At 40.0% G+C, this 24,666-nt stretch overlaps 1 protein-coding gene across 4 annotated transcripts in view; it reads right to left on the reverse strand.

Moving 5' to 3' along the window:
• The window catches only part of LOC122657394 (PH-interacting protein-like), a 101,317-nt gene that overhangs the window by 43,522 nt on the left and 33,129 nt on the right, over nt 1–24,666 (reverse strand). For all 4 annotated transcript variants that reach the window (XM_043852088.1, XM_043852090.1, XM_043852087.1 and 1 more), the window contains 10 exons: nt 14,941–15,050; nt 14,765–14,842; nt 14,573–14,679; nt 11,793–11,887; nt 11,579–11,694; nt 11,350–11,453; nt 9,973–10,050; nt 9,762–9,840; nt 9,420–9,588; nt 6,751–6,821 (listed from right to left, as the gene is read on the reverse strand). In XM_043852088.1, the coding sequence (XP_043708023.1) occupies nt 6,751–6,821; nt 9,420–9,588; nt 9,762–9,840; nt 9,973–10,050; nt 11,350–11,453; nt 11,579–11,694; nt 11,793–11,887; nt 14,573–14,679; nt 14,765–14,842; nt 14,941–15,050 (1,007 nt within the window). The remainder of the gene's footprint in view (nt 1–6,750; nt 6,822–9,419; nt 9,589–9,761; nt 9,841–9,972; nt 10,051–11,349; nt 11,454–11,578; nt 11,695–11,792; nt 11,888–14,572; nt 14,680–14,764; nt 14,843–14,940; nt 15,051–24,666) is intronic.

The following is a 24,666-nucleotide window of genomic DNA, read 5'->3' on the forward strand; positions in this document are numbered from 1 at the left end:
CGTTGCCCCAATAAAATTTAGGGACATGAATAGTAAACATTAAAGAACGGGTGACTTCCAAAAGATGTCAATTTTTCCATTTCGAAGTACCATTTTGTTCAAGGGTTTGAACATAAGAGGTTTGGGACAAGATACCATATGTTCATCAAGGTACTAACGGAAAGGACCATCGATATATTCAATCCCATTATCGCTTCGTAAAATCTGAACTTGGGCATTGAACTAATTCTGGATCAAGGTATGAAAAGACTGGAAATAGGAAAACACTTCGGACTTGGTCCGAAGGAAATATACTAAAGTTAGATGAGTACAATTATCAATAAAAGTGAAAAACCATCGCAACCCACCCCGAGCAACAGTTCTAGAGGGACCCCACATGTTAGAATGAATAATAGAAAAGGGAACGAAATAAAGGGACCATGTGCGAGTTCACAAATATCGGAAGCAAACTTGTCTGAAATACAATGCTTTATTAAAAACGGAAATAAATAACTAAAAAGATGAAAAGAAGGACGACTAAGATGGTGATGCCATTGATGCAACTGAGTGAGAGCATTGTCTGCATGAAGAATGTGAGTTGAAACAAAGGGAGGTGTAGCACTGATATCTGGATCTAAGTAATACAACACATCACATACCCTACCATATCCAATCGTTGCTCCTGTCCCAAATCCTGAAAACACAATTAGTGAAATAAAAGTAAAGACAACAGTAAGACGATACGAGCGAAAGCTAGACGATTTTCTTCATCGTTCGAACATCAGAGAACAGGGGTTTTTCCAGTACAAACCCCACAGAGCTAAGACCATCAGTACACCAGTAATGGAGAGGAAGCCCCGGCAGAGTTGATGGTGCCATTGCCGGAGAAAAATGGGCTTCTTCCCAACTTGCCATGGACCTCCTTCAAGAAAACGAATCTTGTCAAGATCCTCAAAGAACTTGAAAATGAACAAACCATTGTCCAGAAGATAAATGGAACCGGCCTTCTCTAAGTCCCATCCATCCTTCCTAACCACGGTCATGGAAGCTTGGAATCGGCCTGTTCATGCCTTCTCTTCCCCCCTTATTGCTTTTGCCAGGAAGCTCCGTAATGTGAAGGCTGCTCTTAAAGTTTAGAATTATGACACCTTTGGGAATATCTCTCAGAATGTGTTAGATTGCAAGGAGAAGCTTGCCTCTATTCAGATGCAGCTTCAAACAGATAATCTCAATGGGTCTCTTGCCGAAGATGAGAAAGCTGCTTCTTTATAGCTGTCCCCTTTACTCTCTCAAGAGGAGAGTTTTCTTAGGCAGAAATCGAGGATTAAGTGGCTGGATTTGGGAGATTCTGACAATGCATATTTTCATCGTTCCTTAAAATTGAGGTCAAATATCAACTCCATTTTGTAGCTCACGGCTCCCGATGGTTCCCCTGTTACCAGAGTCAAGGATATTAAAGATATGGCTGTGAACTATTTCAAAGATCTTTTCAGTGGTCCTCTAGCTGATCCGGTCCTATCCCAAACAACTTGCTTAATAAAACTATCCCCAGTGAGCTCATCTCTTCTCTCCAATCCATCCCAAATGAAGATGAAATTGTTGCTGCTATTCGGTCTGTCAAGGTGAATCGGGCCCCTGGTCCTGATGGCTTCAGCATGGGCTTCTTCTTAGCCTCTTGGGATATTATCAAGGAATATCTTATAAAAGCTATCAGGAGTATTTTCCTCAATCCCAGTCAGATTAAAGGGATTAATCACACTTTTATTTGCCTCATTCCAAAGAAGGAAGGTGCCTCGGTGATGGCAGACTTTAGGCCTATTGCTCTCTGCAATCTTCTATACAAATTTATTGCCAAAATCCTTGTAGACTTAAGGCTAATGTGGACATCCTAGTCAGTGAAAATCAATCAGCTTTCATTCCTGGTAGAAATATTTCGGACAATATCCTCCTTTGTAGTGAGATTGTTAGAGGTTTTGAAAGGAAAAATCATTCTCCAGCTACTCTCATGAAGATTGATATTCACAAGGCTTTTGATTCTCTGAAATGGGATTTTATAGTCAAGGTGATGACTAAGATGGGATTTCCACCAGTTTTTATTCATTGGATATACTAGTGCATTTCTTCTCCTAGGTTCTCTATTCTGATCAATGGTAGCCCAGCTGGTTATTTTGCCCCGTCGGTGGGTATCCGTCAAGGGTGTTCTCTCTCTCCTTATATCTTCACTTTGGCTATGGAAATTTTATCCAGGAACATCCAAATTTGTACCGATCAGCAGCTCATCTCTCCTATGCCCAAGTGCAAAGCTCTCAAGCTCTCCCATTTGGCTTTCGCAGATGATCTCATGATTTTCTCCAAGGCCTCAATTAGCACTTTTGAAACTATTATGTACTATCTCCAGCACTTTCAAGAACTTTCTGGGCTTCAGATTAACCCAACAAAGTCTCTTTTTTTTCTAGCTGGGGTCTCTGAAGCAGAAAAAGTTGCTTTGATTGATATCTCTGGGTTCTCTATTGGTCATCTCCCTGTCAAGTATCTGGGCTTGCCTCTGATTCCGGCTAGGCTTTCAGCTCACCACTGCACTCCTATATTAGATCTCATCAGGAAAGGACTCCAACTTTGGAAAGGCAAGCTTCTCTCCTATGCAGGGCAATTGTTTCTCATCAAATCTGTCTTGCAGTCATCTTATATTTATTGGCCTGGTATTTATGGTCTCCCCTTACTCTACAATCAAGTCCATGGAGTCCATCATGTCCTCTTTTCTTTGGAAAGGCTCTGACTTGCCCCACCAGTTGGGCTTCAGTTTGTCTTCCTCTGAAAGGAGGTTTGGGTATTAGGAGAATCAAAGAGGTGAACTTGGCTGGAATTATTAAGCTGATTTGGAAGATTGCCTCAAAAAAGAGAAGTATCTAGGTTGATTGGATTTACTCAGGGTTGCTTCGCTCAGATTCTATTTGGCCAGTCTCTATCCCATCTAATGCCTCTTAGGTTTGGCACAAAATCTTTGCTACTCGCCATTTACAGTCCTTAGAGCTATTTGTTCTCGTATTGGTGATGGATCGTCTACTCTTCAATGGCTGGATAATTGGCACCCTATGGAATACTTGCTCATCCTGTCAACTCTAGAACTATTTATAGTTCTGGTCTTCCAAGGCTTGCTATGGTGGCTAATATCTTAGATCCTTCTGGTTGGCCTCCTCCGACCTCTCTCAACCCTGTGCTCACTAATATTTGGAGTGTCTTGCCTTCTATCGCTAGAAGACCCCCTGGGAGAGAAGACTCAGTTATCTGGTTGCTAAGCTCCACTGGTTCCTTTACCTCCAAAGCTGCTTGGGATTTTATCCGTTCTAGAGGCCCCTTGGCTCCTTGAAGGAACATTCTTTGGTTTAAGCATCACATCCCTAGGCACTGCTTCACTGCCTAGAGAGCTCTCTCTAACTGCCTTCCAACGCAGTCTTTTCTCCGTCATCGCAGATCGCTGTCTCCCCTTTGTGTGGCTTGTGTTGGAATGCGGTGGAAGATATTGACCATTTTTTTTTTCTTTGCCCTTTCTCCGCCTTCATCTGGAAAAGCATCTTAGCAAAATGCTGGCCAAGAAGTAGGAGAATTCTCTCTTTTGACAGAGAATGGATCTGGGTTGATATGACTTTTGCTGGTTCTACTCTTTGCGACTCGGTTGGCAAGCTGGCTTTTTGTGCGGACATCAATCATATTTGGATGGAGCGTAATATCAAGGAAATGGACTTCCAACTCCAGGACTTTGGCCCAGATTTGTGATTCCATTTCTTTTGAAATTAAAGCCAAGCTCTCATTGGCTGCTCCCTCTATTTGTAATGACACCCCAAGGAACAGGATTATTGTTGCTTCCTGGGGTATCCCATCTATCTCTCTTCGATCCTTTACCTCCCCCTTGTTTGAGGCTTTGGTCTTTTAGTGTTTTTGATTCTTTTTTTCTTCCCCTTTCTGGGGCTGTTGTTTTTTCTTCTTCTCTCTGGTAATGTATTATTCTATTCACCCAAAAAAAAGACAATAAAAAGAAAGTAATTTTGCACAAAGGTTAGGGACATAGAGAACGGAGGACAAAGAAACGGTAGGAGAGCATGAAACAGAACCTTTACAAGAGATTGCAGACAGTGACCCATCAGCAACTCGGACCTTGTCCTTAACCGAACAAGGAAGATAGGTACAAACAAGTTCGAGGAGGTAATCATATGATTAGAGGCCCCAGAATCAAGGAGACATGAAGGACTAGAATGAGAAGAAACATTAAATATACTTGATTGGGCTAGATGAGAAGCAAGTGTAGTGGAAGAAACCATGGTAGAGGACGCCGTACCAAGCTGTGTCATCATATATTGGAGAGTAACCATCTGTTTTGAAGAAGATGGAGCTGTAGCAGAGGAAGAACCATCAGTTGATTCAAAAAGATGAGCATGTGGGCGAGAAGACCCTTGTTTCCCACCACGCCCCCCTTTAGGGCGACCGTGACAGTTCCAACAGGTTTCTCTAGTGTGACGAGGACGCCCACAATAATCACATTTAACCGGTTCCTTGGCATGAGAAGCCAGTTTGATGGTGATGCTAAGATCCATTTGTGGGATAGTTTGAACCTGAGGAGTGGTAACAAGTGTTGATCGAGTAGGGGCCACAGAAAGCATCATAACCGAGCAGCAACGTTCCTCATGTTGTACCAAATTGTAAGCCTGGAGCAGTATAGGGAAAGTATCTCGGCCAAGAACTAGAACTCAGATCTGATAATACTCCGAGTTCAACCCAGAAAGAAAATCATACACCCTTTCCATCTCACGCTCTTTCTGAAAAGTACTAGCATCAGTAGTATATGTCATGTGAAAAGCGTGATAGAAATTCAATTGTTGCCATAGTATATTAAGAGTGGAGTAGTAAGCAAGGAGTGATAACTCCTAAGTAGTCTCACGAACTTAGCATCAGAGTTCATAGATTTGGGCATAATTATTTGGTTGTGCATAGGTTTCTTTAACCACATCCCATAATTCTTTTGCAGAGTTTAGCAGGACAAAGTTGGGGCTAATAGTCGGTTCCATGGAGTTCAAGAGAAATGACATGATAAAAGCATCATTGACCAACCAAGTGCTCGCAGCAGTACTCTCAGTTGTCTCTAGGGTGTCACCAGTAAAATACCCCAAAAATTATTACCTCAAATGGTAAAAAGGCAAGCATGGGACCAGGTAAGATAATTGGTTCCATTTAGCTTAGGAGGTCCTATCTGAAGAGAAGAGTTAAGGCCATGGGTTCCAAAACGACCCACCACACTATCCTCTACTCCACTTGTGGAGGTAGCACTACTTTCTGCCATAGAAATAAGGAGGTAATAAAGTAACCAAGAATAGATCAACTAGCGTAACTAACCCTGTGACATAGAACACTAACTTGAGGAAGTGATAAGAGCATGTAAACAATAATGGATTAGAAGAAGAGAGAAGAGAGGGAAGAAGAAGAAGCCGATGGACTGCAATCCTTTGGGGAGAACAATTGATTCAATTGTTCTCCCCTCTTCACCAATATTATTAATAATAGGGTAGAGCTAACACACAAGAGAAATTCCCAAACTGCCCCTGAATAACAACTCTCATCTCTAGTTACTGTTCACGTGAACAGTGTATGGTACTGTTCGCGATACTGTTCACTTGAACAGTACCCAAAGCACATTAACAGAGCACATAAATGGTCGACAGTGATAGACGAGCGAAGGACAAACAGTTGCAGCGGTAGGCCTAGAGGGCCTGGCAACGAGCAAGAAAGAGGTCGGGAGGACCAGGCAGGGAGCCATAAAGGCCTGAGAGACTAGACGGTAACCAGCAGGGGGCTTAGGGGCCTTGGCGGTGATCAGTAAGAGGGCAGGGAGTTCTGGTGGTGATCAGCGAGAGGGCAGGGACCCTTGGCGGTGATCAGCAAGAGAGCAGGGAGCCCTGGCAGTGATCGGTGTGAGGGCAAAGGCCCTTGCGGTGATTAACAAGAGGGTTGGGGCCCTGGCGATGATCAACAAAGCGCCTGAAGCCCTTGCAGTGGTGTGGCAGTGGACCTTGGTCCCTAGCGGAGGTCGACAAGGTTGGCCGGAAGAGCCTAGCCGTAGGCAGAGGAGACAGGAAAAGGCCTAGTGTTGTAGTGAAATAGTGTGATGCTGTGGGGCCATATTGGAGTCAGTGGGTCAGTGAGTAAGTGGAGGCGGCACGTTTTAGGTGACCATGCTAAGCCTTGGGAGGCCGAAGCCTCTATTTCGTAGGGCTAAACTCTTTTTTTTGTTGATGAAAAAGAAAAAATATCCAAAGTATTGTGCTCTGCTACCAAGTTGAGAAAAAGATATTGTAAGAAGAATAGATTGAGAGAATGGATTGGCTTGTCAAAAGTGGCATATAATAAAAAATAGAGTTTACAACCTTTGACAAATAAGGTAAGCTAGGTAAGAGTGAGTCAGCTCTTATCCTAACATACAACAAACCTAGACGGTCTAGTCATAATCCCATCCTTAACAATACACCATACAATATTAAGACTTTAACCAAGGTGACATCATAGTTGAAGTTCATGGGTTCATGTTTTTGTGCTAACTACTCCAAGTGAAATTTATATTTTAATGAAAGCAATGTTTTGTGGCCCAGATCTTTGTAGAATTCCCTTATGAACTATCTTTGTATAGACAGGCCGCCTCCTTTTTCGACAGATCTAAAACCCTTTAACAAAACCTCTTATATGATGTAAATAAAAGCATTAGTTACAAAAGATTATAATACTTACGGATTCAGTATGACCAGTCAAAGAATGGACCAGGCTACCATCAGCAGCATTCCAAACACATATTCTGCAATCTGGAACAAGAAAATGATATCACAGGGTAGGATCAGTGATAAAAGACGAAGTGCCAAGTTACCTGAAAGGCTACAACAACACTACAACAGTACAGTCCTGCCCAGCAACAGTCACTGATGGTATAGTAAATGTTTGCAAAAGGCTTTTTGTTAGATCTGTGGCTTTTTTTCTTGAAGGAATCATTAATTGCATTGCAAAAAAGCCGCATACTAAGGGTGCTATACAACTGACATGGTCCAAAGACAACCCACGACAAAAGGATACCCCCCCGCCCAAAGCTATAACTTTGCAATAGGACACAAATCAAATGTAAACTCTACTCGCTTACAAAATTCTCCAATTTATCCCATAAATAAATAGTATTTACTCCTCTCCCTCCTGAATTCTGGAAATATTAAACACCGGCTGGCCACTAGTCTTTGAGCTTTCGACACAACTATATATTCTGATTTCTCCTTAGATTGAAAGACATAAGATCCAATGTTTTTCCCCTCCCCACAAACTCATTGTCAAGCCCATCAGGGATTTGAGCAGGCTGTAAAACTCTGTTCTAACTTGATTCTTTGCATAAAATGTTTTTTTTTTTTTCGATGGCAGTAGTGGGGCAGGTTGTGACTTGTGAGTAATTCCAAAATAAGCTGATAAACCCAGAAGCACTACCATAGTTGTCAAGTTGCCTCCAAGATGATGCACAGGCACCACCTATATGCAAGGGAGGTGTTGAGTCCCAAGGAGACTGATCACCTTATATGTCAAATCAGCCATGTTCAAGTTGGACAATATTTATCCTCAAAGATTCTACAATCTAATTCCTTCCATAACATTCAACACAAGGCAAAAAGAGTAGGGTTACAAAAAAGTTTACTCTTTTCTCACTTAAATTCCCTTTCTGGTCCAAACATCAATGAGAAATGAGGTCAAAGATAAAATGGCTCACAGACTTTTCTAATTCAAGTAGGCTTGGATTGAAAACAAAAATAATGCTAGCAAAAGCATCAACTTGTAGTCACTTAAATGTCACTGTAGTCTAGGAACTGATGTCACCATATCCTCAGCCTGTACATAGCATTCACCATCACCTCACCAAATGCCAAACAAAAATCTATATGACCCCCCGTATTTCAACCTTAAAGCACATAAATTCATTGAAATTATTTGAATAGATTTAGAATCCATTTTCACACTCTGTAGCCCACCTTTTGTTGAACTGCTTGACCATTCAAGAAGTTCAGAACTATATTTAATATGGTACTCCCATAAATGGGGCCGCCCATTCTTCAGCAAACGCCAAATGCTTTTGCTTAGAAGAACTTGATTCAAGGGCAAATAGACCTAAATCAGGCTTATTGTTAGAATCACTAACAAACAAGAGAATAAAAGTACAATAGAAGTACCACAACAGGAAGTCCCTCAAAAAGAGCTAACCCAAATCCAGAATGCCCATCCAAAAATGTAACAAAATAGCATTCCAAAATATAATCCAGGCCACACAACCCCTTTTTTTGCCTAGTCATCAGCTGCCTCAGTATCTCTTCTTGGTATCTCCATTGGATTGAAAAGCAGAACTGGGATACTAGTACTATCATAGTAAGTGCAGGATGGTCTGATATGATAAGCATACTGCCACAGTTCTTCTGAAAGATCCCTTGTGCAACAAATATCATTTTCTGAATCTCTCTATAATGGCATGAGAAAATTCCCTAATGATTCACTGCTCCACCCCCACCCTTAATCCCCTTAATTCTTATGAAGTCATCTTACCAATAGGACCAGAAAAATTTTGAGTCAGTGTCCAAGAGTTTAATAAATACCTTCAACACTTGAAGTTCCAAGATTCCCTAAAGAACGCCCATCCAAAACATCCCCTCAAGAGGGAGTTGCCAAGTAAGTCTCGCACCCTGTCCACTCTCCTTTGAAAAAACAATCAACAGACCCCAACCCCTGAAAATCTGGCCATTAGGAATACTACCCCAACCCAGGAGGCAAGCCCTATATTTTTGTTTATCTTTTACAAAATAAAGGTTCCAAGAATTTATCCGACCAATAAAAATAAATAAAATAAAGCTTCTTGAAGACTACCTCCTCAGACTCATTATGTTCAGAATCAAAACAGTGTGCCCATAAACACAGTTCCAAACCCTTCGTCTATAAATCTGAAACAATGGTCTTCATATTTCTTTTTACCAAGAAATAGATGGCATACATTGGTTTTCCAGGGGTGCTCATACAAAACTAAGTTATGTAACCATATCATATGGAAGCTGCAGATATTCAGATTTCTCCATTTAAAATAATATCATAGTTCCCATAGTTATCAAGGCATCGCCTATGCAGCCAGGCTCCTTGGTCCCCTTGGGCGCCTTGTTGGTGTCGCCTTGAATTTGGACCCTCTCCAGCGCCATGGTCGCCTTGCCACCTTGATAACTATGATAGTTCCTGAATTTCTTCACGACTCAAGGTCATGGAAAGGAAGAATTCCAAACACCTTGATCATTTTTTAGGTTTCTATAACGCAAATGTCAAGGAAATATTTCATTATGAAAGCATTATATTTATACCTATATCAAACTCAACCAAACAAACAATAAATGACTCACCCATGATGGCAGCTAGCACAAAACGATTATCCAGGCTCCAGACAATCATGTTAACACCACGAGGAGTTGGAAGGAATCTCTGACGTGGGCCTCCACGAGGAGGCTGAGGAGGCATTGGTGGGGGTGGAACCTTCAGGTGATATGCCCGTGTCCAGCGTCCAACTTTTCCCTGCAACCAGGACAGGTAAAATCAGAATCATTATATTATATGTATCTAGCACAGTTGAAAACACAAAACTGAATGAAAACAGCATTACAAAACCATCCACGTGGAAAAATCTTGATATATATCGCACTAAAAATAAAAAAATACAGAATATCTGTCTCAAAATAAGAGCTCACATGAGATCTACGTGATCTTGGAATCCAGATGATAGCACTTCCATCACGAGAACAGGTGACTATATTGTCATGAGTAAACCTAAAAAGACATTAACACAAACCATGCATTGGCACTGCTGTTTCTACATAATATCAGAATTGAACCACCAGAGAAAAATATAAATGGCCTAAAGTACTTAAAAATTAATATAGAAATGGAAAAACATCACACCAGGAATTCTTAAACTTCGGAATGTTCTCCTCCTTCAAAGCATCAATTGTAGAAGATCTTGATGGCACAGCGCAACCACTGCACAGGGACATGGCAACAAGGATCAGAAGGTTAAGTTTCATACTAAATAGCTGTCTATTAGTTATAGTTCGAGATTTCACCGAGATTTCGCAAAATATTTCGTTTTGACACTGATATGCGATACCTACGATAGTCCAAGTTTCGGTCAAAATTTCGACGAAAATATATTTCATTTCAGTGAAATTTCGGGTGAAGCGTTACTTTGCCTTTACAATAAAAGCAAAGTATCGATCAAAATGGAACAAAATTTTGACATATTTCAATCGTTTCATCAGGTTTTGCCAAGGAAGACGAGAAAACCTAACTTTTGTGATTTCTTGGGTAAATCATTGCCATACAAGATTGCAACAAGTACTTGGGCAGTAGAGGAACACATTGGAAGTGACGATTTACTGCATTCTCGGAAGATTTGTTGGGCTCTCGATTGAGTTCCTCACAGTTCAGAATCTATACCCTAGGTTAGGGTACCACCAATATGTTGATGATTCCATTTATAGGGCGGTTGTGGAGGACTTCGAGCGTTTCTTCCGCCATACTATGAGATGGAACTAAATCTCGGTCGGAACTCGGAACTGACAGAAATCTCCGAGTTGTCTTGTTTCCAGCCTGGCCATAACGAAACCCTGGGTTTCAACCTAGGGAGCCCAGGGTCGAAACTGAAAAACGAGACCGGCACATCTTGGTTTTGGGCCTAACCGAAACCAGATCCAAAATCAAGATCTTGATCCTTGACTATGACATGGCCAGCTTTTGTGATACAATCGAAGGATAACTTGATTCGGCAACAGCAGCAACATTCTCGTGGTTTGATCATGCCCGGAACTTGATGTGGTACTAGGACTCTAGGATGGGCATAGGGGTGACTTGCTTGTATTGTTGACTCGAATATATTTGACTCTTGGTAATGAACCATGTACAATTTATGAAATGGTTTATAATTTTATGTCTATTCATTTCTAATGCATTACATGTGTTCAAGTACTAAACAATATGTGGAATAGGCTATATTAGAGAATGTATACAGCAACGTACAACGTACTACCAACCTCGGGTTTGAGGTCAAACAACCATTTTGGGTGTATTTTTTTAAATCTATGGGTTCCATCATGTTTAGAGGACCAAAAATAGAATTTCCTAGAAGTTTCGAGACCTAATTTGGTCATTTGGGCCTCGAAACCCTTCACTAAAACTTCCATCCGAAATTGTACAGATTTCGACCGAAATTTGGTCTAAGTATTTTGGTCAACCCTCAAAACCGAAATCTTGAACCTTGTCTATTACCCAAAACAAACTTACCTGAATTGCACGTAGTTCACATCGTTTTCATGGCCAGATAGCACATCCATCTCATGATTTGGTTGATCTGAGTCTTCAGTGTAAGATTTACAAGCATTCCACACCTGCAAGTAACTGATCCTTGGTAACAAAGCATCTATGTTTACAGCGAAATTCATATTAGGAATGGACCTGAAAAATGAACTAGCATGCAAAACCCATAACTACAAGTACAAATGCCTAGATGTACCCGGGCTAAAGTGTCCGAGCTTCCAGTTACAAAAACGGTTCCATTAGCATTGAATGCACAACAAAGTATTTGATGGTTCTGAGGGCCAGTACTTGAAGAGGGACCATTGCTCTTTCCTGCAACAAGTTTCATAATTCCCATGTAAGCACCGATCAGCCAACCCCCCCCCCCCCCAGTTAACCAACATAAACAGCAAATGGATAACAAAAACTACCTGCTGTGACTTCCATAGGCCTTGGAACGTAAACTCGTGGGCTGAAGTTAGAGTTTCTGGCATCCCATATCCGACATGTACCATCATCTGATGACCTAAAAAGGAAAAAAGAACCAGTTTAGACTATATTGCATATGTTGAGCAGCAATTTGAATTGCTGGACTATGAAACAGATGCATACAAAAGCAAAGGCTATTTTCTTCGGGAAAAGCAAGGTCTGTTAACTATAGAATAAACTGATAAATATTCCTTTTTTTTTTTCTATTGGATGAGGAAACTACAGAACAAATATAAATAAAATAAAATTTTGACAGGCCTGGATTGCAACAACAACATAAAATGAGAAAATCAAAAGTATAAAAACAAGTTGATGGTGGGTGGTGCAGACCCCCACAGACTTCACAAACTCAACAAACTAGCCATCTTTAAATCACTTGAGTTCCATATTCTTCTCTGGAAGAAGCTTAAGGCGTAAAAATGTAATAGACTATACCTGTGATTTACTATTTCAACCTTGTACACCTATTACATCTTTAGCAAAGAATCCAAAATTCAATTCCGCTCCCCTGATCAGGCCCATAATTATCTGTTTTAATATTCTTCTCTTGGAGGATGAACCCTAAGTTCAGATTACACACCCTGTATTACAGGATCTCAAAAAAAACAAAAAACAAAAAAAACCCAGAATTTAGGTCAACAATAGGGTCAAAGTCTTCCTTTTCTGATGAAGGTCAGATTTTGACCAAGGGTCACCAAATGTTAGCATAAGTGAACCCCAAAATACAGCAATGTTTCAATGGTCAAATTTGAAGAAAACAGTAAAAGCTTGAAACCAGTAAACTAGAATAGGTGATTTCTGATAACGGCAGATCTGCAGGTCTGATCTTCTTAAACTCTGGCAAAAGGTGCCTCTTAGGAGGGCCTTTGACGCCTCAAAAGGTGGGAGTGATCTGTTGGCTAGATCTCTTATGACTCCCACTATCGATCTCTGCAGGATAGGGCCCAACACAGGGCATCCGCCAGGATTTTCTGGTGGCTCTTTTCTGAGAATTAAATCCTGCTTCTAACAGTATGTAATCAGCAAGAAAAACAGAATATAATCCCCCCACACCCCCCCCCCAAAAAAAAATTTAATCCCAGCAAGCACAACAGAATGATGATAACAGTACTTACTTGAGAGGAGAAGGTGACCTATGGCTTCCCACCAACAAACCTGGATCGGAATCCCACAGACCCCGAGGTTTTCCCACCGTTAACTGAGTCACACAGCAGCTCCATTGGAGAAGACAAGAATTCTTTCATTGATAAAATAGTGGGAGCTCTTGGCTCTTAGAACCTTTAGATAAAACTAACTAGAAATTGAGTTTCATACTACGAAACTGATATACAGTTGTCAAGCCATTCGGAAAACTGAAATTAAAATAAAAAGGGACTCTCCAACGTGAGGGACTGAGGGAGTCCTAAAGTATCTTAACCACTAAGTAATAGCTAGGAAAAATAAATAAATTATCTTAATTACTAAGTAATAGCTAAGAAAAAAAAAAGAACTTGAAGCAATTAAATAACTAGTCTATAATTAGCCCACGATAGGGGCTTGTGGACCCAGCCAGAGGCTACTTAAAACAGACTACTAAGGCCTGTTTGGCAGAACATAAGAAAGGCCACTTAAGGCCTGTTTGCCTTTATGTTTCTTATGGGAGTATGTTTTAAACTCCCCTGAAACAATTTATTAAATAGGATTTTTATATGATGTATCTTTCGTTCTTTTTTTTGGGGGGGGGGAGGGGGACAGGGAGGGAGGGAGGGTGAGGGTCATTATTTTTCATGCAACGATGATATCATAGATTTTTCGAGATGAGTCCTCATGGTTGAAAATAGGATCTACAATTTTCAAGTCATTTGGCAAAGGATATACAAAACCTCTTTAATTAGTTCCAAGGCTAAGAAGATACAAAAATATGAATACAGTTGATAACATCCTTCTTTTAAATACATAGAGATACCTTTTTTGAAGACGTATTCCGAAATGTGAATGTCTTTTGAAGAAGTCTAGTATGAACTACAATATCTTGAGTGAAAATGTAAACACAAATACTAGCTGAGAAAAATTGTAAGAATGTATATATATTATGGATAGAATAAAGTTTCCAAACAATGTCTAAGAATTGGGATGCAGGTAATTCTGCTGAAAACCATTATTACAAATCAAACTTACAAATAAACACAAAGGAGAGGAGAAAAAATAAAGTATTCCCAATGGTACACTGCTAATTTTATTTTATTAATGATTCTCTCACAAGCTTTGCCGTAAGCAATGTAAATACATATACTAAAGGAGAGAAATTGTAAAAATAGATATGGCTGAGGAACAGGATAAACTTTCCAAAATAATATAAAAGAAATGGCATGAAGGTATTTCTGTGAAAAAACATAAATACAAATCAGATTTTAAAATGAAACACCAAAAAAAAAACATTCCCAACGAAGCCACTGCTGCAAGATGGTTTGTCTAATGATTGTGGAACAATCTCTGCCCCAAAGCCAAGTTTTTAAGTTCAGCCTGCAGTTGATGTCCCTATTTCACATTCCCCATCTAAGGATACATAATAGAATATACAGCCAACAATCCTAAGACAAATAATCAGTCTTCCAATATTAAAACATCAAGAAAATAAATTATTGGAAAAGTATGAAGATTACTTAAAACTTAGTAAGAAGACCAAATGGGGGTTCTACAGAATAGAAACTACAAGCGAGTAAACTCAAAGAAAGAGGCTTACGATAAAAGCTGGTAAACGGAGCTAGGCCTAGGACTGAATGCAATGGCGGTAACAGCTCCAGTATGCCCCCGCAAAACCGAAATTGGAAGCCCATCTGGCAAACGCCACTGCATTAGACCAAAAGAGACTGTTAAATCATCAAAACCAATGAAAACAGAAAAAACTGACCACTAAAGGTAAAACAAATCTTACAACTCGAATGACAAAATCATTTGATGAGGATGCCACCAAAGCATTGTTTGAACTGACAGCCAAGTCCGTTATGTCCCCCTACGAAAGATATGTATATATAAAATGTAAGTATATTAGCAAAAGGAACAAAGACAAACTATGTATCCATGTCTAAAACATAAACCCTCTAAACTCACTTCATGCCCACGGCAGCTGGCCAAACAAAATGCAGTTTCCATCGACCAGATTTTCACAAGGCGATCATCTGAACCTGTAATCACATATCTCCCAGTGCGATCGAATGTGGCTACAGGATTTTCCATCAATAAAATCTATTAGGTACCAATCATCCATGCCAAGATTCATACTAAATAAAAAATCAAAATGCACATTAACTAGGAAAACAAGAAAAGAAAATACTGATAGAGGTTGGAGCCTAGAAACTACATTAGAGTAAAGAATGTTGTTCAGAAACAGATGCTACACATGATTCGTATTAAGGTCAGACAAACATACAAACTCACAGTGCAGAACTTAAAAGAAACTAAAAATTGTCACAGAAACTGAAGTCCATAGGATACTGGCACGGGTGTTTATGATTGAGATTTGAGAAATCCAGAGCTGATGTTAAATCATAGGAGCATGATACAGACACACTAGCAAGTGTTTAAGACTGGAATCATCAGTGTAACCAGCACCTTCCTTGATTTTTGGTTTAATTTCCCTAAAATATGTTGACTAAAAGACTAGAAATCTAGTAAATCTTTCTTTTCATAATTAGGAAAGTTTATTTTATTATTTTTATATAGGGTCAGAAAAGTGAAAATCACAATGACTCAGTTTCTGGGCACCTATTTAGCCGATTACCAGATGGACCCTGTCCCTATTAGTAGCATCTCGATCCATTTCAGGCTACCCAAACAATAATCAGTCACTTGCAGAAGCATGTTCTTATAAGTTGTCTCAGCTTTGGATTCATTTTGGCTAACCCACTGGGTATTCAATAATATCTTTCTTCTTCTTGAAGAATATTAATAGGTTGCATTATCCTAGACAAAGTAGGGGGGAATGCATGAGTGTTTCTGACGGGATATGAGCGTGGTACAATCAAGAATACACACACAATTGGACATAACTCTACAGTCCATAGATCATCCATAAAATACATACATATCCATGCATCTTTAATGGAAAACAAGCCATAAAGTTTGAGGCATGGATTCCATAGCTTCCCGGTCCCAAGCTACTTGTCCTCTCAAATGCATTCTGCTCTCCATTTCCACCTTGAAATAATACACCTGACAAATTCTTAATAACCCACGTGATCCCTCCACTCACATATCCATAGATAAGTTCCTGTCTGGGTACAAATTGACCATAGTACCGGAATGGGTAATCACCAACAGAATTAGTTGTGATAGTACAAAGTGACTACCTTTCCTGTCAGACAAATATCTACTAAAATCAAGGTAAATGCAAATAATGACAGAAGAAATCATTATCACTAGACTAGGAAATTGAGGATGGAAAAGATAATAGCATTTGGATTCCATTTACTCGTGGAGGTCACTGGTCCTAAGTATCCCACAGTATAGGGGTTGGACGGGGGAGAGAGACTTGATCACCATCGATCTGCAAATTACTATAGCTGGTTGAAATTTGAAAAAGAAGATGCTTACATAAAAGAGGTAAACTGGTGGTTAGACTTTAGAGTAGATCATATGGACTTGGGACAAAGCAAGAAATGCTTAAATGTTACCTAAGAAGATCAACGTAACCACATCATTGTTTTTAAGGCATCATGGTAAGCCAAGGCGCTGGCCAAACGCAAGGGAGCCTAAGCAAATGTTAGAGTCAGGGACAAAGCAAAGTTGCTTAAAAGTAGTCTAAGAAGGTTAATCAGAATGGTAATCTTAAGCTAAAATAGTGTGTATTTTCAATCGTAACCAGCCCTTACCGCGATCAGGCAGTTCCAATAAATCAAACCCAAGGACAGTTATTAAGCCGCCATGGTGAGCCGAGGTGCTGGAGCTTAGGCAACCAGCAAGGTTCTCTTACATGAGGGATATTAAGTAAATCTATATAGCTATATACATAAAAAGGTCATGTGAAAAGACAAGGCTTACAATGTAAATAAAAGAAAACTACAAGGAGAGAGAGAATTTATCTATTTCCTATACTTATTGAAAAAGCATAATTAGACCTTCTGTTGGTCCAAGCTTTCAAGACTTGCATGATGACATGCAGCGGCAACCCAAGTGCATACATTTTCCTTGGCATGGAATGAGATCTTGGCGATAGCTCTTTTTTTAAGACCCAAGACAAGACGACATACGAATTGAAGAAATAACATCGTCTTGGCCGAGTTCTCGGTGGTTTCGCTGTGTAGTGTGTACACTTCCAAAACATGCTCTTCTTCCCATTTTTTGACGGAAAATCGCCCGATTACTCCCATTTGTTGACGGAAACTCGTGGAAACATCGATCTACAACAAGATTGCAGTGAATTGAAGAAGATTGGAGGATTCCAAGGTAAGCCATTTTTCCCTAAATCTATTTTTTGCAGAAAAATATGTTCAAATCTGAGTGGTTGGGTCTCAAATTTTCCCTATTAGAGACTCTGTACATCGTAGCTTACCAACCTAGGGTCTGAAGTCAAACTTCTATTTGAACTTTGATTTTTCAAAATCTGATAGTGCCATTGTGTTTAAATGGCCCAAAAATAGGCTGTATACCAAGTTTCAGGACCTACCTAGGTCTAAAACCCACTGAAACCAATATTCGAGTTCGAAAAAAAAAAACAAAGTGCACCAACTCAGCGAGATCTCAGTTCATCTCGGTTTTTGGCCTGACCGAAACCAAGACCTTGAACCATGCTCCTTGTTAGCCCTTGCCTCCTCTTCCTCCTCCTCCTTTCTATTTTTCTTTTTCTGTTTTGTTGGTTTAACTTTTCAGTGACCAGGGCGGCTCGATGACAAAGAGATAGACACCAGGAGCATTAGGGAGAGATTTGTTGCCTATGTATTCCCTTGAAAGCTATCAACTAAAATAGCGGTGATTCCAGTGAAATAGAATATCATATCTTAACCTGGGGGAAAAAAACTGCAGTACCTTCTACTGTTCAGATTCCAAATTGCACATAGGAATCAGGATCCTTCCAAAACACACTCATAACGTACTATTTTGTTTTATGACATCGATGGGATTTACAGCTGGTTGAGCCAGAATGGAGAGGCAGTGGTGGGTCAATGAAATGGGATGCCCCTCCACCTTTTTGTGCCACTATTAAAGGAAACTAACCCTTTTTTATTTTTTTTATGGACACTTCAAGACTGACACCAATCTATACTGAGGATGTAAAACCACACTCAATATACATCAATCTAACTCCAAATTACCATATGCTTTTAGAATGCAAGTAGAGATTTTGAGGTGCTGCTTGTCTTGGAGGGTGAAGCATGTGACACAACCAGCAAGAATATATGAGTCACAGCAATGATCTCTGACCCAGATCAGAGTTGCAGGGTACACCAAAGGCCATCCTCATCGACAAAGGCTAGGGCTACCAGTATAAAGAGGAGGAAAACTAAGAATTTCCAAGTAGGTTAGAGAAGACCTACAGGGTTATACCATCTAAAGCCCCTAGAACTTAAGTGAACCTTCTGAGTTCTTTTGAGCATGATTGAAAAGTAGGATGTGGCTACCTGTCATTATCCAACTCACCCATTTGTCACCAAATAGTCATATATAAGAAGCTTGCACTTGACTTTTTCCCCGTCAACTTTGAACATAAGGCCATTTCCACCTTCTAATAGTCGAGTCAATATATTCCATACCAAGCAAAATCCTATCCATATACACATACCTTTTGACAAACACCATTTTCCATGCCAAGTCAGATATTTTCAAAATGACAAGGGCTAGAGTTCTTCCTTCTTGTACTTCCGTCAATTTCGTAATAGAAGTATTTCCACCATCCTGAATGAGAAAAATATCTATATTTCGAATCAATTAAAAGTAAGATCTGTCAAACCTTATCCTAAAGTATATTCTTAAATTCTTTTCAAAATTGGAGACTTTAGGTGGATAGACTGTATGTATTTAGCACCTATTACAGGCAAGTCCAACTATAGTTCAAAATCTTGATGGTTTTGGTTTCAACGGAAGTCGAAATGAAACTGTGTTTGATTCACGGTAGGAATGTAAGGTGTCAAACAGAAATTTCAATCGAAATATCGGTTTCCATACAAAACAATCCATATAAAAGCATTGTTTCAATTGAAATGGGACAAAATTTCAACCCATTTTGTGAGTTTTCGAGTGGTTTTGCCGGCTAGATGGAGAAAAAATTCAAAAAACCAAAGATTAGGTTTTTTTGTGGGGTGGGGGGGGGGGGGGAGGTTGCCAAACCACCTACATTTCTTGGTGGAACAAAGTGCTGGGGATTACTACAACACATCTACAGTGACAATTTGCCGCATTTGAGCAAGATTTGTGTAAGATTCAAACTTCGAGGTATACCCTTTACCCCAAAGGTTTTGAGCCTTCTCGGAACTCAATGTGTGATGCAGGAGCACTTCCATAGATCAACCCGAACCCGTTTGGGAACCCAGACCGAGAACCGGGTCCAATTCTAGGTTTTTTTTAGTCTAGTAGGATAATTAGATATTTGTCTTCTTTAGGAATATGTAATCTTTTAATTTTAGAAGTTTAGCTACGTATGATATTTGGTTTCCCAGTTGTTCTTAGTTTCCTTGTTATAGTTTGTTTCCAAGTTAAATAGGTTTCCTTTGCTAGCTGGGTTTTCTTCTTTTAAATAGCTTATATTTTTCTTCTTTTTTGCCTGCTTAGCTTGACAGCTTGGCTGTCGTCCCCCCCCCCCCTCTTTCTTCTTGTGCGATCTCCTCCCTCTTCTTCTTCTTCTTCTTCCTTATTCCCCTTTCTCTCTCTTTTTTCTATTTTGTTTTTCCTCTGTTACTGTTCACTGTACCAGCGCTATTGTGAACTCTGGTCGAGTTCATTGGAACTCCAACTAGTAAACTCAAATCAACCTGATGCTCCAGAGAATAGGTCATTTCCTGATTTCCTCAACGCGACCCAGATCCCAGGTTCCAGTACCCGTTAGTTTCCCTTATCGTCGGAGTTATCATCTGCAACTGTGGGCTGTTACTACCATTGCCTGTAATTTCAGAGGCTTGTCATTAGATCATTGTGTATTGGTTGGCGTCGATGATCTAGACTTGGTCGAGGAAAGAATTACAAATCTTCTCCAACCTGTTCCTGCAATTTAGAAGCATGAAATAGAGGATTCAAATCGATCTGGAGAATAACCCCTGCGCTGGACCTTCAGGTTCGATAAGGTTGAAGAAGGACTTTCTTTCTTACTGCCTTTAAAGACCTAGTTGCTGTTATTTACATCCAAGCCCCTATAGTCACCAAATCCCTTTTATTTCACTTGCCTTTTGGTTATAATTCCAGAAATACCCCATAAACGGTTAATTATTAAACTTGAGAATTTATTTTTTGTTTCTTAAGCCAAAGAGGCTCGACACTGTTCATTATATTTACAGTATTGCCATTCAACTCTTGACTTGAATTATTAAGTGATCGGGTGGGCCCATAGCGAACCCAAATCGGGAATCAGGTATTTTGAGCCGGGTTCCGCACCAATGTGGTACGGACATAGAGTTGGAGGAATGCTTTCATAGGGGTGTTTTAACCTTGATAGTACATATACTTGTAACATTTTGACATTGTCTACTATTAAATGGTTTTCTTCAAACCTAATGCACATTTCGTTGTTTTCAATGAATTTTATGTATTCTAATACTATATTATGTGCAGAATAGGCTATATTTGAGAAAGAATACAGCAAGGTATGGCGTACACTACAAACCTAGGATACGAAACGTAACTACCATTTTGGGTTTTTTTTTTAATATGAAGGCTCCAATATGTTTTGAAATGCTTAATCAAGGTTTCCTTGAAGTTTTGGGCCAAAATATGGCCACTTGACCACCAAAATAGCCAGCCGAAACATGCAGAGTTTCAATCGAATTTCAGTTGAAACTCGAAATATATCAGCTTCAACCAAGGTCGAAACCGAAATCTCGAATCTTGAGTTCAACTCATTCCTGTTCATGAGATCCACAAAGTACTTCATCCCCGTAAACCCCAATACCCTTTTCCCACTCTATCAAATGACACTGTCAAGGCCACCCTCAACACCCATGGACCATTTCGACATACTTGATATCTTCTAGTTTGCGCTAATATTAAGTTCTGTACATAGTTGTCAAGACAGCAAAGCGACCCAAGGCACTGGAGGGGTGTCTAAGCGCTTAGGCGACCAAGGCGCACCCAAGTGTTATTTTTTATTTCCCCCTTTAACATTATTTAGTATGCTACAATATATACTTTATATCATCAAAAATCAACATAAGCCTCCTCAAACCATCAAAAATCAATATTAAGCCACATCAGTATGCTACAATATTTTAGTATGCTAAAATATATACTTTATATCATAAAAAATCAACATTAAGCCTCCTCAAGTCATCAAAAATCAATATTAAGCCACATCAAGTCATTAAAAATCAACATTAAGTCACATCAAGTCATCAAAAATCAATATTAACCCGCATCAAGTCATCAAAAATCAACATAGAACTAGAAGACAGCAGAACTGAAGAAGCAAGCTATTGGAAGTTTGAAACAATCAAACATACATTTGGTTTATACTAGTCTCACATTTGGTTTATACTGTTCTTAGAAAATATGATCTTATCTATAAGTAATTAAATTGCTCTCGATTTAGAGAAATGTTCTTGTTGTCTAAGAAGTTTGACTAGTCAGATGCTTTTATTTTTACATGAGACTTTTAGTATTCGGTAGAACACAAAACCAACTTTCCAACAAATCCAAAATTGCTTATATCTGATTTATATTGAAGAAGTTATGTTCCGGTCAAACCTTATTTGGTATGTGTGAATGCTGTCAAAATCACTTTGAATGAAGATATTTTTTTAGATATCAAAACTGTTAAAACCCTGTAGAACTGAATGCTTAGATGATTAAAGTCAATCATCCAGACCCCTTTATTTATAATAATCAAAATTACAACTTATTCATAATGAAAGTAGGAATGCCCCCTTGCCTATTCCTATTAGGAATTCCCATTCCAACTAGGAATCCCAAATAGAGATCGGCTAGGGGAAAAAACAGAAAAATAATAAAACTAAAAGATAAAACAAATAAAACTAAAAGGACTAAATTACCCTATCGGGTAAAGTAGCCTATCTTAACACTCCCCCTCAAGTTGGAGCATAAATATCAACCATGCCCAACTTGACAAGAATAGGATGAAAAACCTTCCCATTCAAGCCTTTAGTGAACACATCAGCAAGCTGGTCAGCAGACTGCACAAAAGGAACACACACCAGCCCTCCTTCCAACTTCTCTTTAATAAAATGTCTGTCAACTTCCACATGCTTAGTACGATCATGCTGAACAGGGTTGTGAGCAATGCTAATAGCAGCCTTGTTGTCACAATATAACATCATGGGAAGATGAACAGGAGTACCAATATCTTGTAATAAACCCTTGAGCCATAACATCTCACAAATACCTTGTGCCATAGCACGAAACTCAACTTCAGCACTAGACCTTGCCACTATGTTCTGCTTTTTACTACGCCATGTAACAAGGTTACCACCAACAAATGAGCAATAGCCAGAAATGGACTTTCTATCAGAGGAACCAGCCCAATCTGCATCAGTATATGCTTCGACACGAAGATGACCATTCGGAGACAAAAGAATTCCCATTCCCGGTGCTGACTTCAAATACCGAAGAATCCGGATAACAGCATCCATATGAGAGGAATGCAGATCATGCATGAACTGACTGACCATACTTACAGATACTGCTATGTCAGGTCTTGTATGAGACAGATAAATGAGCTTACCAACCAATCTTTGATAGCGACCTTTGTCGACCGATGTTCCCTCCTTTTCTTTAAGTCTGGTAGTAGCATCCATAAGTGTATCAGCAGGATGACACCCTAGCATCCCAGTCTCAGTCAATAAATCTAGGATGTACTTCCTTTGAGAAAGAAAGATACCTTTAGAAGACCGAGCAACTTCTATCCCTAGAAAGTACTTTAGTTTCAGATCCTTTATTTTAAATTCTTGCCCAAGGTAAGTCTCCAACTGGGTGATTTCATGACTGTCATTTCCGGTCACCACAATATCATCCACATTCCACATAAACTATTAGGATGGTTACCTTTTCACCATTTTTCTTGATAAACAGGGTATGATCAGCATTGCTCTGCTTATAACCTGCAGAGACCATTGCCTTGTGAAATCGTCCAAACCAAGCACGGGGGGACTGTTTCAGCCCATATAAAGCACGCTTCAATTTACAAACTTTCCCGCTGGTTTTATCACAAGAGAAACCTGGTGGAATGTCCATATATACTTCCTCGTCAAGTTCTCCATGGAGGAAGGCATTCTTCACATCTAATTGTTGTAATTCCCAGCCCAGATTCACTGCACAAGAAAGTAGCACTCTGACGGTGTTTAGTTTCGCAACTTGTGCAAAAGTCTCCTGATAATCAATCCCATAAGTCTGAGTAAATCCCTTTGCAACCAAACGTGTGTTGTATCGATCCACAGTGCCATCTACCTTCTGTTTCACCACAAACACCCACTTACATCCAACTGGTTTCTTTCTTGGAGGAAGAACCACAAGTTCCCATGTATCATTCTTTTTTAAGGCTTGCATTTCTTCCATCATTGTTGCTTTCCACTTTCCATCTGTAAAAGCTTCCTGCCAATTTTGGGAAATACGAACAAAAGAAAGAGAAGAGACAAATGCACGAAAGGATGGAGAAAGGGAGTCATAAGAAACTACATGAGAAATAGGATGCTGGGTACAAGTCCGAATACCTTTACGATGAGCAATAGGTAAATCAGGAGAAGAAGGAGAAGATATATTACCTGGAGATTGATCTGGTTCCAGGGCCGACAACTGTGGTGGTGCTGGTGCTGCAGTGGATGGGAGCTGCTTGAATTTGGAATGTCCCCTGTGATAGGTTTTGAGATTAGAGTCGTTAATTTTCTTCTGAAATTCCCTAATGGTTTGTTGGATTGGAGTCATCTCCCCCTGAAGGGAATTGTCACCAATAGGATTTTCAGCATCTTCTAAGTTCTCCCCCTAGGGAAAATCCTATTGGGGACCAGCAGAGACATCGTCTAAGTGCTCCCCTTAGGGAAAATCCGGTTAGGCACCAACAGAGGGAAGAGGGGTGGAAGCAATAGTCGGTTGAGGGGTGGGACCAACAGGTGGTTGGACCCAGGTCTGGGTCTGTACGGGAAGGTCAACCATCACATCTTCACTGAAAGTCTCCCCCTGAAGAGGCGTGGATTGCTAATAGGAGAGAGATTCATGAAAGACTACATCCATACTGGTGAAGGTAGGACGTGTAGGAGGATGGTAACACTTATATCCCTTTTGGGATGAAAAATATCCCAAGAAAATACAACGGACCCCACGGGGTTCGAGTTTGCCAGGAGAACAAGTATCCCGAACATAACAGGCACAACCAAAAACTTTAGGTGCGACGACAAAGGAGGAGGAACCCTGCAGTAAAGAAGCAGGGGTATCAGAGTCAAGGACTCAGGTAGGGAGCCTATTGATGAGATAGGCTGCAGTCAGGACAACATCTCCCCAATATTGGGAAGGGACAGAATGGGCAAACATAAGAGTCCGAGCCACCTCAAGGAGGTGGCGGTTTTTCCTTTCAGCCACACCATTCTGAGCTGGGGTATCGACACAATTGGTTTGATGGAGTATACCATGGGCAGCAAGGTAGTTTTGGAATGGACCATCCATGTACTCTTTACCATTGTCACTCCGCAA

Source organism: Telopea speciosissima, chromosome 4 (assembly GCF_018873765.1).
Source record: "Telopea speciosissima isolate NSW1024214 ecotype Mountain lineage chromosome 4, Tspe_v1, whole genome shotgun sequence".
In the NCBI taxonomy this organism is placed as follows: domain Eukaryota; kingdom Viridiplantae; phylum Streptophyta; class Magnoliopsida; order Proteales; family Proteaceae; genus Telopea; species Telopea speciosissima.